Source organism: Gastrolobium bilobum, unplaced genomic scaffold (assembly GCF_033153095.1).
Source record: "Gastrolobium bilobum isolate Gb01-03AN ecotype WA unplaced genomic scaffold, APGP_CSIRO_Gbil_v1 utg5492, whole genome shotgun sequence".
NCBI classification, from domain to species: Eukaryota; Viridiplantae; Streptophyta; class Magnoliopsida; order Fabales; family Fabaceae; genus Gastrolobium; species Gastrolobium bilobum.
Genome location: NW_026897747.1, coordinates 46,034 through 59,222, shown reverse-complemented (window position 1 = coordinate 59,222; position 13,189 = coordinate 46,034). Strand labels below are relative to the sequence as shown.

The 13,189-nt window shown below is 36.9% G+C and overlaps 1 protein-coding gene across 1 annotated transcript; it reads right to left on the bottom strand.

Moving 5' to 3' along the window:
• Window positions 1–3,030: 3,030 nt before the first annotated feature.
• On the bottom strand, window positions 3,031–5,654 carry LOC133309801 (G-type lectin S-receptor-like serine/threonine-protein kinase At1g34300). The gene has a single exon (XM_061510630.1). It carries the CDS (start codon window positions 5,652–5,654, stop codon window positions 3,198–3,200), a length of 2,457 nt encoding a protein of 818 aa, XP_061366614.1. The 3' UTR covers window positions 3,031–3,197.
• Between the last annotated feature and the right edge of the window lie 7,535 nt (window positions 5,655–13,189).

Here is a 13,189-nt window from a genome sequence, read left to right as displayed (position 1 = left end):
CCCAAAACGACGTCGTTTTGGGTTGATAAATTAAAATATTATAATTAAAAAATATTATAAACCTGAAATAAATTATAATTATAAAAATATATTAATTTCAGCCTCAAAACGACGTCGTTTTAGGCTCAATGTACATAAGTTACCTATATTAACTGTAGAAAAAGCAAACCATATATATATATATATATATATATATATATATATATATTATATGCTTTAATCTTTCTACACGAAATGTAGATAAGTTATTTGCATTCGCTCCAAAAATGACGTCGTTTTGGGCTGAAAAATTAAAAAACTATAATGAAAAAGATTATTATAACCATAAACTAATTTGTAATTACAAAAATACCTTGATTTCTGCCTCAAAATGATGTCGTTATGACGTTGTTTTGGGCTCAATATAGATAAGTTATCTACATTGACGGTAAAAAATGAACCTATATATTCTTGAAGTTATTCTACCTACTCTCATTTTGCCTAGCTTTGTCGACCCCCTTTCATCACCGTTTGATTACAATATAATCCAACGGTCCATAATTGCGAAATAAAATAAACTCTTTTTTCCCTTTCTCTCTCCCCACTTCCTCCCACACCTTTTCTCTTTCCTCCCTTTTCTTTCTTCCTCTGCGATCCGGCCACATCCTTCTGATCTCTCTATACCTATATTTTTTTTTGAACTACAAGCAAACACGATTCACAGTGAATATCTATACCTATTATCGAACTCTTTGTTGTTGTCCTTGTTGGAATGGAGGTAGTGACAGTTCTTTCCGATTAGAAGAAGCATGGAAAAGGGTTATTAAGCGATTTTATGAGGAAAAAGTACTGCATTTTTTTTGTTAGATTTGTTGCAATTGATTCATAGAATTGTTTCATTACAAATAAAGCAACCCATCTCTTATTATTATTTGCAGATGTAAATAGGTAGATCCATAAAAACAAGGTGAAAACTTTTTACCATGCGTTGTAAGCAGTAAGTAGGGTTGGCAAAACGGGCCAACCCGGCTCGACCCAGCCCAACCCGCATTCAACCCAAAAAACGAGTCGGGTTAGGGTTGGCTCGAAAAAAAAAACGAGACAGAAAACTCAACCCAACCCGACCCGAGTCGGGTTAGGGTTGGCTCAAAAAATGGCTCGTGGGTTGGCTTGAAAAAATAGCTCGCGAATTGGCTCGAAAATTGGCTCGCGTGTTGGCTCGTTTTCAGCTCATTTAAATGAACCTGTAGTATTAATGCACCAACCATGTGGCTTCCATAAGCTTAAACAAAGGGTTACAAAATGAGAAATAAAAGCAAAATATTTTAGTTTTTAATTTTTTTCACAACAAATTTACACAACACCAAAAAACAATCAGAACCACTTACTACCAAGTGAGTAAGATATTTGAACCAAACAAAGCCAAAACAGCCTAATAATATAAAAATGTTAGGGATGTGAGAAGATTAGAGATTTAGGTTTAAAGAAGGAAGAAAGACGATGACAGCATGTGTGGATTTTTTATATTATATTTTGTATTTTTTTTAAAAAAAAAACCTCAACCCGCGAGCTGGCTCGTTTGACCCGTGAGTTGGCTCATTTTTTCGAGCTGGGCTCGGGTTAGGTTGACTCGGGTTGGCAGCTTATTTTTGCCAATCCAACCCAACTCGTTTTTGACGGGTTAGGTTGGCTCGTTTTTGCCACCCCTAGTAGTAAGACATCAATGGTAGAGTCTGAATTGAAAGCTTTGACAATATCAAAACGCAAGTTTTTATAGTATTATTGAATTATATATTAATAGGGAAGGGTACAATTAAGGTTAAGCGTAAGCAGTGACTGAAATTTTCAAGTTTAGATCTGTTTGGTTATCAAGGGTACAATCTGAAACTTATATATTAATCGTGTTCGATTGTAGTTCAAAAATAAATAAATTAAAATAGATATAGAGAGATCAGAAGGATGTGGCCGGATCGCAGAGGAAGAGAGAAACGGGAGGAAAGAGAAAAGGTGTGGGAGGGAGTGAGGAGAGAGAAAGGAAAAAAAGAGTTTATTTTATTTCGTAATTATGGACCGTTGGATTAGATTGTAATCGAACGGTGATGAAAGGAGTAGGGGCAAAGGTAGGCAAAATGAGAGTAGGTAGAATAACATATCTCATATATATATATATATATATATATATATATGTCACTCGATGGTTAAGTCATGATTAAACTACGTCGTTTTGTTTATTTATTTCCTTATATTAATTGATTCATCTTTGTATGATTATGATTCCTTTTTTTCTCTTCTTTTATTACCATTGATCCACCTTTGTACAGTTATAATTTAATGACCGAACAAAAGCTTATATCGAGTGACTTGACACTTATATTATTACCCATATATATATATATATGAGTTTGATATTTTCCTTATTGTAGAATATAAAATTATCTCCTACATATATAAAAATGTGAGGCTCGTATGGAGTCATGTGAAGAGAAGAAAAAGAAAAAGAATGAGTCTCACACACTTTTATTTGTGTGTTATCTCCTATAACATGAGAAACATTAAATGCTTATTAGTATTATTATTGTTAATATAGGATTATATTTCTTATATTATTGAAGATAATTTATCTTTGACATATACATAAAATTGTATGAGGCTCATTTTTTTCACTGTTCTCTTGACATGGACCAACATGAGTTCCACATATTTTTATACATGCCTAAAAAATAAAATTATCTCGTATAATATGAAAAATATTGAAACTCTTGGAAACTACAGGTATCATTAATCGTGAAACCATAATAAATGTATTCCAATTCTGCATTCCAAATTATTAAAAAAAAGCTCCTTATCACTTGTACAATGTGTATTTGAATTAACTTATTTTGGAGTAAAAAAGAATTAACAATTTTCAAAGAGAGCTTTAAAAAAATAATTTTTTTTCCCCCTAAAATGAACTGTTACTTGAAACGGCACCAATGGGAAATGGAGTAGCAAGAGTCCAGGAAAAAGATACTAGTATACTACTTTTCCAACAGCAGACGGTTATACATGTTTTTATAAGCATGGAGCAGAATCAAGTATACAGATAAACCACATGTAACAATAATCAAGAAACAATCCTTAATGTCACAATAAAATAGGAAGGAGTAATTGTATAGGTCTGATATTAAAAATGATGAAGTCGTGTTCTCTGTGTTTCTTCTAAAGCCAATGAAGAAGCCTCAAGTCAGCAAAGATGAAGATGGGGAGCAAGTTGGAACTGATGAGGTTGCAATAGTGGATATAGAAGTGGCATTGCTATTGATTCCACTAGAAGATCCAACTGTAATGGATTTTGGGGATGGTGGCATCTCAATATCTGTCACACCTTCTAGCATTTGCAAAACTTTGCCCATTGTTGGCCTCTGAGAAGGATGCTCCTGTATGCACCAAAAACATGCCAGAAGCACTCTTTTTGCTTGCTCCAAGTTTACTTCTTGGCTAACCAGTCTGCTGTCGATAACTCCCATGATGTTACCTTTCTCAAACTCTTCATATGCCCAAATGGAAAACTTTTTTCTACTTGTTTCTTCTGAGATTTCAAAGTTCCTTCTACCACTCACTATCTCCAACAAAACCATACCATAACTGTAAACATCAGATTTGGAAGTTATGGGAAGATTTGCAATCCATTCTGGAGCTAAATACCCTCTGGTTCCTCTCACACTTGTCAAGGTTCGGCGCCTATCCGTGGGATTTAAGAGCTTTGCAAGGCCAAAATCTGATACTTTTGCATTGTAATTCTCATCTAAAAGAATGTTTTCAGGTTTTACATCACAATGGACAATGCAGTTTCTACACTCCTCATGAAGGTATGTCAAGCCCCTAGCAGCATCCAGGGCTATGTTGAAACGATACCCCCAATTCAACAATTTTCCTGACTGTTCTTCATTGACAAAAAGAAAATTATCAAGAGATCCATTCTTCATAAACTCATATACCAAGAGCCTATGACGCCCTTCAGAGCAAAAACCAATCAGCCTCACTAAATTCAGATGATGTGTACTACTTATGGTAGAAACTTCCATCCTAAACTGTTTCTCACCTTGCTCAATGCCCTCAAGTTGCTTAACTGCAACAACAGTTTTATTAGCAAGAATTCCTCTATAAACAGCACCAAACCCCCCATCACCAAGTTTCTCCTTGAACCCCTTTGTTGACCTTTGGAGCTCCTTATAAGAGAAATGGACCGGTGCACCAGAAGCATACTCAAGAAGAGCATATTGAGCAGCAAACCCTCCAAATCCCGGGCTGTTTCTACAGCACCACAACCATAAACCACCCTCAAAGGCAAGGAAACCTAAAAGGGTACCAAAAACAACTACAGCAACTATCCAAGCATGTACACTCCAATCCTTCCCCTGGCCAGCATTATCTGACAAAGGTGGTGAGTTTGGAGCCGATGGTCCACAAACCTTGATATAGGAAGTGCTAGGTAGAGCAGGATTATGATAGCCACTAATAAAATTTGTTGTCTTTATGTAACAGAGTCCAGTTCCATCTGACAAGGAAGTAGAAGCCGAGCAAGAACTGGATGCAAGACAATTTCCACTGCAAGGTGATATCCCAATGAAAAATATCTCAGGATTAATCAAAAACACAGGAGGATATGTCAAGAATCGAGTATGGTCCACTTGCAACATAGCCTCCTTCCCTACACAATCAGCAAGCCTCACCTTCCTCTCACACCCTTTCCTACTATCATTTGGATCAACCATCTCAAAATTCTGAGATGGACATCCACAAATAGGGTTGGAATCACTATAACTACAAATACCATTATTTCCACAGTAACCAAAAACATCACATTGATCCTCAACAGCAACCCATCTCACAGTCACAATCCCACTACCTCTCTTTGAGCTATAAATCCTCAAATTCCCATCACCATCCAGCTTCAAAATCCTCAACACATCACTCCCTTCGGCATAGTCACTGCTGTAAGCAACCACCACAGGAGCAGTCAAATTCGGATCAAAAAGCTGCAAAATTCCCACTGATTGCAACCCCAAAACAGGTGAACTCAAATTCACCACGCTCATGGAAGAGTTCAAGCCTTGATCCCAATAAGGCACGCTATCATTCCATTTGAGGGTGAGATTCCCGGACCTAAGAACAGAAAAGGAGTACAACCCATAACTCAAAACCATACCAACTGTGAAGTTTTGGGACGGCACAATGGTATCAGTGGGGTTGTCAAAGCTTGACCACACAGTGCCGGTGCCATTGGATAGAACCAAGTTTCCATTGTCATGAAGCATTGCAGAGGAGACACCCATGTTGGAAGTTCCAGACTCCCACACGGTGGAGCCCGACCCGTTAACAAGGCGGAGGTTTCCGGCGGAGAGGAACCGGAGGGATCCGCCGGAGTCCACGGCGGCGCCCTTTCCGGCGGACCATACGGCTGGTACGCCACCGGAGTAGACAACGGCGGCGATGAAGGACGGAGGGGAAGTTGAGGGTTGGAGAGGAAGGAAGTGGAGTGAGAACGTGTTGTTGGGAGAGGACCAAGATTGGGTTGTGTTGGAAGCATAGAGGGTTGTGCCTGGTAAGATGGTGGTGGTTCCTGCAATGGTGGAGATGAAAATGGAGAAGAAGATAAAGAACAGTAGCAGAGGGTGTTCTTGTGTTTGGAGCATCATTTTTTATTTTTATTTTTTTTTAGAACGAAGTAAAAACTAAAAAGAATTGAATTGAAACAGACGAGGGTAGATAGGGGAAGAAAAGAAAAGAATTTAACTTGGAAGAAAGCGTGGTTTGGGGGAAGGGTATGAAAATTTTTTCAAGCTTGACGTGAGTTTTCAATTCTGTGTTTTGATTTTGGTCGGATAGTCAAATAGTCATACATGGTATGGTATGAATGACAGGACTTTGTGTTTCTCCAATGTTTTGGGATTTTTCGTTTTAATCTTTGTTAACAGTCACTTTCAGGTGCTACAGATATTTCAACAAGATAAATAATTCTCTCCGTTAAATAAAAAAATACTATAAATAAATGGTTTATTTTTGCTGCAGTTACTTATATTGAGGCTAAAACGACATCGTTTTGAGAGAAAAATCAAGGTATTTTTGTAATTTTAATTTATTTCAGGATTATAATAATCTTTATAATTATAATTTTTTAATATTTTCACACTAAAACGATGTCGTTTTGGAAGTAAATGCAGATAACTTATATGCAATAACCTATGAAGCACCAACACTTCAAAAATCCTGACGTGTTGTGTCTGATACTTCCTCACCGACACTCCGACACTTCCGACACTCCAATACTCGTTGCAAAGACTCAAAAAAGGTTCAAAAATTACGTTGCATTGCATTTTGAGTTCCAACTATTATATTCGTTAGATTACGAGTACGATTTTATTGATTTTAATATAAACATTTGAGATATTTTCTCTTTCTTTGCAAAACTGATGAGTATTATAAGTTTAGATTTATTTTTTTAATTATTGAATACTTAATATAATATACACTACATAAATTAAAGATATTATATAATATCAAAACGTGTCCTAACGTGTCAGAATTTAATATTTTTTAGAATTAACGTGTCGGAGTGTCGTGTCGTATTGTATCATGTGTCCCGTGTCGATGTAGATGCAACATAGACAGTAACTGTAGAAATATTTTTCTGATAAATAAATAGGGTAGGTTATTCATATTATAATTATTTTTATTATCAATTTATTACTCAGAAAAATATTTTTGCAGATAAGTTATCTGCATTTACTTTCAAAATGATATTTTTTGTATTAAAATATTAAAAAATTATAATTATAAAGACTATAATAACCTTGGAATAAATTAAAATTACAAAAATACCATGACTTCCGCCCTAAAATGACAGCGTATTGGGCTTACTACAGATAACTTATCTTCAATAACTACAGAAAAAGTGACCCTTTATTACTACTTTAATCATTGTTGGATCTCACTTTTCAGCCAACAATCTATGAAAAGTTTTTGAATATAGAGAAAAGAAAATCAACTTTTAATATATTTCTCGAAATACATAAACATATAAGAGTAATAGTAGATTGGTAGTAGAAAAGATGGTAGTATGAATATCCAACCTCATAGTCATGTTAGTTGAGTACGTATGTAGTTATGTATTTTTAATTTTTTTTATGATAAGATTGGACGAGCTTTATATATATATATATATATATATATATATATATATATAGGGCAAGATGCTTTGACACTGGTGTCAAACAAAAAAAGTTTGATACCAAATCTTAACCTTTGACTTCTACTATTTGATGATTATAATTTATTGGGTCATACTTATTAATTAATTAATAATTCCAAATAAATTATAATTGTCGACTGACAGAAATTAACGGCTAAATTTTGGTGTGAAGAATTTTATCCCCACACACACAGACAAGATATATATATATATATATATATATATATATATATATATATATATAGGAAGATTATACTTATTACCTTTTTTTTACTATCTCTTACTACCAAATTTTAATCGTTGATTTATGTCAATCTAACGGTTACAATATAACACACACACACACACACATATATATAGGAAGATTATACTTATTATTATTATTTTTACTATCTCTTACTACCAAATCTTAACCGTTGATTTATGTCAATCTAACGGTTACAATATATTGGGTTACACTTATTAATTAATTATTAATTTTCAATAAATTATAACCGTTAGATTAACGGGAATCAACGGTTAAGATTTGGTAATAAAATATAGTAAGAAACAAAAGTAGTAAGTATAATATTTTCTATATATATATATATATATTAGGATTAATGTTTCTAATGTTGTGGTAAATAAATTTATTTTCTATAAACAAATAAAAGTGTGTGGGATTCATGTGAATCCAAGTGAAGAAAAAAAACGAGAAAAAAAAATTATGATCCCCGTATTACTTTTGTGTGTGCATAAGAATTAATTTATCTTTGACAACATAAAAAATATTAAACCCATATACATTCTTGGAAATCATGTTGATTCCAATTTATAATTGAAGATATCAAATAAAATTGTGGATAATATTGAGGGCTTGATAAAAAGACTGCAAGTCACGTAATGATAGTAGTTCAGAGATAAGTAGGTAGGAAATGATCTAAGTTCGATCTCCATCAATGTCAGTTTGAGGAGAGATATAAAACCTTAACTCTTAATCTGCCTTTGTGGGGCTATTTGTAGAAACCTACTCGCCTTATGGTTGGTATTAAGAAGAAGAAACTCCAAGTCATAGATGGTACGCATGGTAACCTTCTTTTGTTCTTTGAAAATATCTGTGAGAAATTATAACTTCATTTTCCCAACTTACACGGTGGGACAATTAATATTGGATGGAAACTATGTTTTTCATGCACTTAATAACTCCAAGTCATAGATGGTACGCATGGTAACCTTCTTTTGTTCTTTGAAAATATCTGTGAGAAATTATAACTTCATTTTCCCAACTTATACGGTGGGACAATTAATATTGGATGGAAACTATGTTTTTCATGCACTTAATAACTCCAAGTCATAGATGGTACGCATGGTAACCTTCTTTTGTCCCAACTTATACGGTGGGACAATTAATATTAGATGGAAACTATGTTTTTCATGCACAAATAACTACTCGAATTGTCCCTAGATACTAATGAATCAAATATGTTTATAGTATGATTAACTCATTCATCATATAATAAATGTTGTTAATTGAAATTTCACTTATCGGTAACTTGGTGTTGCTCATATATTAGTTTTTAAGTTTAGATGAATTTTTTTTTAATACTGTTACGATCTGATAGATCGACATGTCCAATCAGAGATTGGTATGTTAATATAGGATCTGTTTGCCCTCCCTTAGGTACCTATGGGGAAGGAACCCTAGAGATCAGCGGATCACTGTGCACAATAATATATACGACATAGTCAAGACGTGGGGTGTGTGCACAGTGACAAGCTAAGAGAGAGGGTTTAGAGTTTGTGTACCTTATTGGTTAAACCCCTTATTTATAGATGGGTTACCTGGCAGGAGTGGACTTTTGGGCCTCTCAGGAGCATTGGGGGTCCAATTGTTGATCCATTGTGCCGTAGTAGGATTAACATAATTAAGGAATGTTTCCTTAATTCCCTCTTAGCTGTTAGCCCTATTTGGGCCTTCTAGAATGTAGGCCTTTGTCAGGTCCATAACAGTTGCCCCCCAGCCCGGTAGTTTGGTTGTCCAAGCTGCCGGGGTGAATTGTCTTTCCTTTTGCTTCAGGTTTTCTGCTGAGCTAAGAGCGTTTGAGTTTTTGTAAACTTTTTGCATATATGTTCCTTACATCTCAGGCTTTTTAAACCGGGGTCGTCATTGCCCCTTATCTCGACGGGTTGATCATAAACCATGGAAAACATTTCACGTATTTGTATATTGAGTTTGGGATGAGCTTGAGTGGTTGGTATCCAACAGGCGAGTTGCCCCCAAGTATCATTCCATACGCACACGTCCTGAGCTTGTAGCTTTCTTCTGGAACCGGGAATGATTTTCCCTTGTCAACTATGTGGACGGGTTATGCATGAACCCGACAAGATATTCTGCGAATATGCTTGAGTAGTTGGGATCCAACTGGCAAGTTGCCCCCAAGCATCATCCATGTGACCCGGATAAAAGTTGCCCCCCAGCCTGGTAGTTTGGTTGTCCAGGCTGCCGGGATGAAATAGCAGTAATCTCTACATTTGAATTTCCTTTGCAAATTTTATTCAAGTTAGCAGTTGAATTCTTGCTTTGACTTGGCATCTTTATTGAAGCAATTTTCTTTGGGTTGGAACTTTTCTTGGCTGACTTAATTTGGTCAGCGATTGCAGATATTATCTCTGTCATTCGTTCAGCTCGAGTATTGAATAAGTTGTTTCCATATTTCTCCCTCAACCTGTTTTGGCTGAGGTGGTGCTTTGGTGAGGCAGTGTTTGCCTCCTTTTAACATCGAGCTCGTAGCTGTTCCTTCCGAGGCTTTCGCTTTGAGCCCAACTTCTTGCACTGGCTTTATTGATTCAGATTTAGCTTTTCAGCATTAACTGAACAAAATGACCTAGCCAAGGTCTTTCATGCAGATTTCGCTTTTTGCTTTTAGCCTAATTTCCTTAATTAGGTTTTCAAATTTGAGGCGTCTTGATCAAGGTCGTACCAATCTGCCCCTTATTTTTCAAGCCTGATTTGATTTATCACAGCTTGTACACATGTTGTTTATTTTGACAACATTTAGGATTCGAAAGCGTCCTTCCGTTTTCCTATGCCTCGGCTAGAAGCCACAGTCCTACAGTGTGCTTTTTATTTTTAACCCGTTTTCTATCCAGGTTCTTGCACGTTGCTAGACGTAGGTTTCCAATACCTTGGCTTTATAATATTTGATGTATGTGTCATTTTTTGACTTCGTCTTGTTTCGTCGATTTGACTTGTGAGCCATTTCAGATTGGGGTATGATCCTTTTTCTAGGATCACATCTCGCCAAACCCGTCTTCATTTTATCGCGGATTGGGGCATGATCCTTTTTCCCAGGATCCCATCTCTCCAAATTCGTCTTCATTCCATCGCGGGTTGGGGTGTGATCCTATTTCTAGGATCCCATCTCTCCAAACCTGTCTTCATTTCTTTACCCCATATTTTTATCATGGGTCTTTATCCCAGATTGGGGCGTGATCCTTTTTCTAGGATATCATCTCTCCAAATTCGTCTTCATTTTATCGCGGATTGGGGCGTGATCATTTTTTTCAGGATCACATCTCTCTAAACCCATCTTCATTTTATCGCGAGTTGGAGTGTGATCCTTTTTCCCAAGACCCCTTTTCTCCAAACCCGTCTTCATTCTATCGCGGGTTGGGACGTGATCCTTTCTCTAGGATCACATCTCTCCAAACCCATCCTCATTTTGTCGCGGGTTGGGGCGTGATCCTTTTTCTAGGATCACATCTCTCCAAACCTGTCTTCATTTCTTTACCCCATATTTTTATCATGGGTCTTTATCCCGGATTGGGGTGTGATCCTTTTTCTAGGATCACATCTCTCTAAATCCTTCTTCATTTTATCGCGGATTGGGGTGTGATCCTTTTTTTAGGATCACATCTCTCCAAACCCATCTTCATTTTATCGCGAGTTAGAGTGTGATCCTTTTTCTTAGGACCCATTCTCTCCAAACCCGTCTTCATTCTATCGCGGGTTGGGGTGTGATCCTTTTTCTAGGATCACATCTCTCCAAACCCGTCTTCATTTTGTCGCGGGTTGGGGCGTGATCCTTTTTCTAGGATCACATCTCTCCAAACCTGTCTTTATTTCTTTACCCCATATTTTTATCATGGGTCTTTATCCCGGATTGGGGTGTGATCCTTTTTCTAGGATAACATCTCTCCAAATCCGTCTTCATTTTATCGCAGATTGGGGCGTGGTCCTTTTTTCCAGGATCCCATCTCTCCGAATCAGTCTTCATTTCATCGCGGGATGGGGAGTGATCCTTTTTTCCAGGATCACATCTCTCCAAACCCGTCTTCTTTTCGTCGCGGGTTGGGGCGTGATCCTTTTTCTAGGATCACATCTCTCCAAATCCGTCTTCATTTCATCGCGGGTTAGGGCGTGATCCTTTTGCAGGATCCCATCTCTCCAAACCCGTCTTTATTCTTTATCCCGAATTTTTATCCTGGATTGTTGCCCCTCAGCCCGGCAGTTTGGATGTCAGGGATACAGGGTTGTCGTGCATTACTCTTTATCGCATTGCGAATATTTTATTCTCAGTGTCTGGAAATCTGCCATGTTCATGGTCCGAGCCTTGTTAGCCTTTGTTGTATGGCTTCAGCTATCTTGTTATGTTGACTTCTTTGCCGAAGTTTTATTGATTCATTGATCCATGTTCTGAATCCATAGATTCTTGTCGATCCGTGTTTCAGATTTATTTTTGTTCTTTCTTTGGTGCCGGACTTCATGAGCCGGGTGCCGTGTGTACTAATTCAACATTCCTCCCTCAACCTCTTTTTTTTTGGCCGAGGTACGTAGCTCGGACTAATTGACCAGTCTTTTTGACTGTCTTACCGAGATCTTGAAGTATGAGGATTGCTGCTTTTTTCTTTTAATTTTGGTTGCATTCCTGCATTTGCCCCCAGTCCGGCAGTCGAAAAATCCGGGTTGTCGGGCTGTAGTGCTTTAATCCAAGTATTTTTATGTTGGAGTACTGTCTTGCTTTTGTAATTTGCCTTTTTTTCTTATTTGAGGATATTCGAGATCCCTTTTGACTGATGCTGCGGGGTTTTGTTCCCGGTTCTTTGCATGTTTGGTTTGCAGAGTTGAGTTTCTCCTTGCTATAATTAGCCTGGTTTTATATACTGTAGCTTTATTTATCTGAGCTCGGCTTTGCCAGAATCTCTTATTGATATCGTCTTCTGTTTTAACCCGGCTGTGCATACCGTGTTTTTCACAGATTTTGACTTGATCAACATCATTCACCTTTTTTAGTCCGGCTTGCATTGCCGTGACGTTCAGATAGAACGGGGTGAGACTCCCACTGAATGATTTTGCCTTTATACTCGCATCTTGAGTTTTATGCGTCCCTGATAACTTAGATATATTTTTCTAAGTATTCGAGGTTCATCAGATTCCAAAGTTGCCTGAAGTATTCGTTAAATACTTCTAAGGACTTAGCATTCTCTTAATTTTGCCAACGAGCCATATTTTTCAAGCTAACCCACGAGCCATATTTTTTAGCAACCTGCGAGCCAACCCTAACCCTAACCCGACTCGGGTCGGGTTGTGTTGGATTTTCTGGCTCATTTTTTTTCGAGCCAACTCTAACCTAGCTCATTTTTTCGGGTTGCATGCATATTTGGCCGAGTTGGCCCGTTTTGCCAACCCTAGTGGCGGTGATGGTGTTATGACCATGGTAGTTAAAATCTGGATTTAAATCTTAAAATCCCGATTTTAACGATTTATTTGTGCTAAAACGATTTAGATTTCACTTAAAATCCTTTCCAATATAAAATCCCGATTTAGACATTTACTTAAGTCCCGATTTTAAGATTTAAATCTCAATTTTAACTATTGGAATGATGTTAAGCAAGTTAGAAAAATTGTTGAATATAACATTGCTGATGTTTCATCCAAAGATGAATGGATTGTGGAAAATGAAGGAACTTTATCTCATGATGAAAGTTTAGTTGAAGACA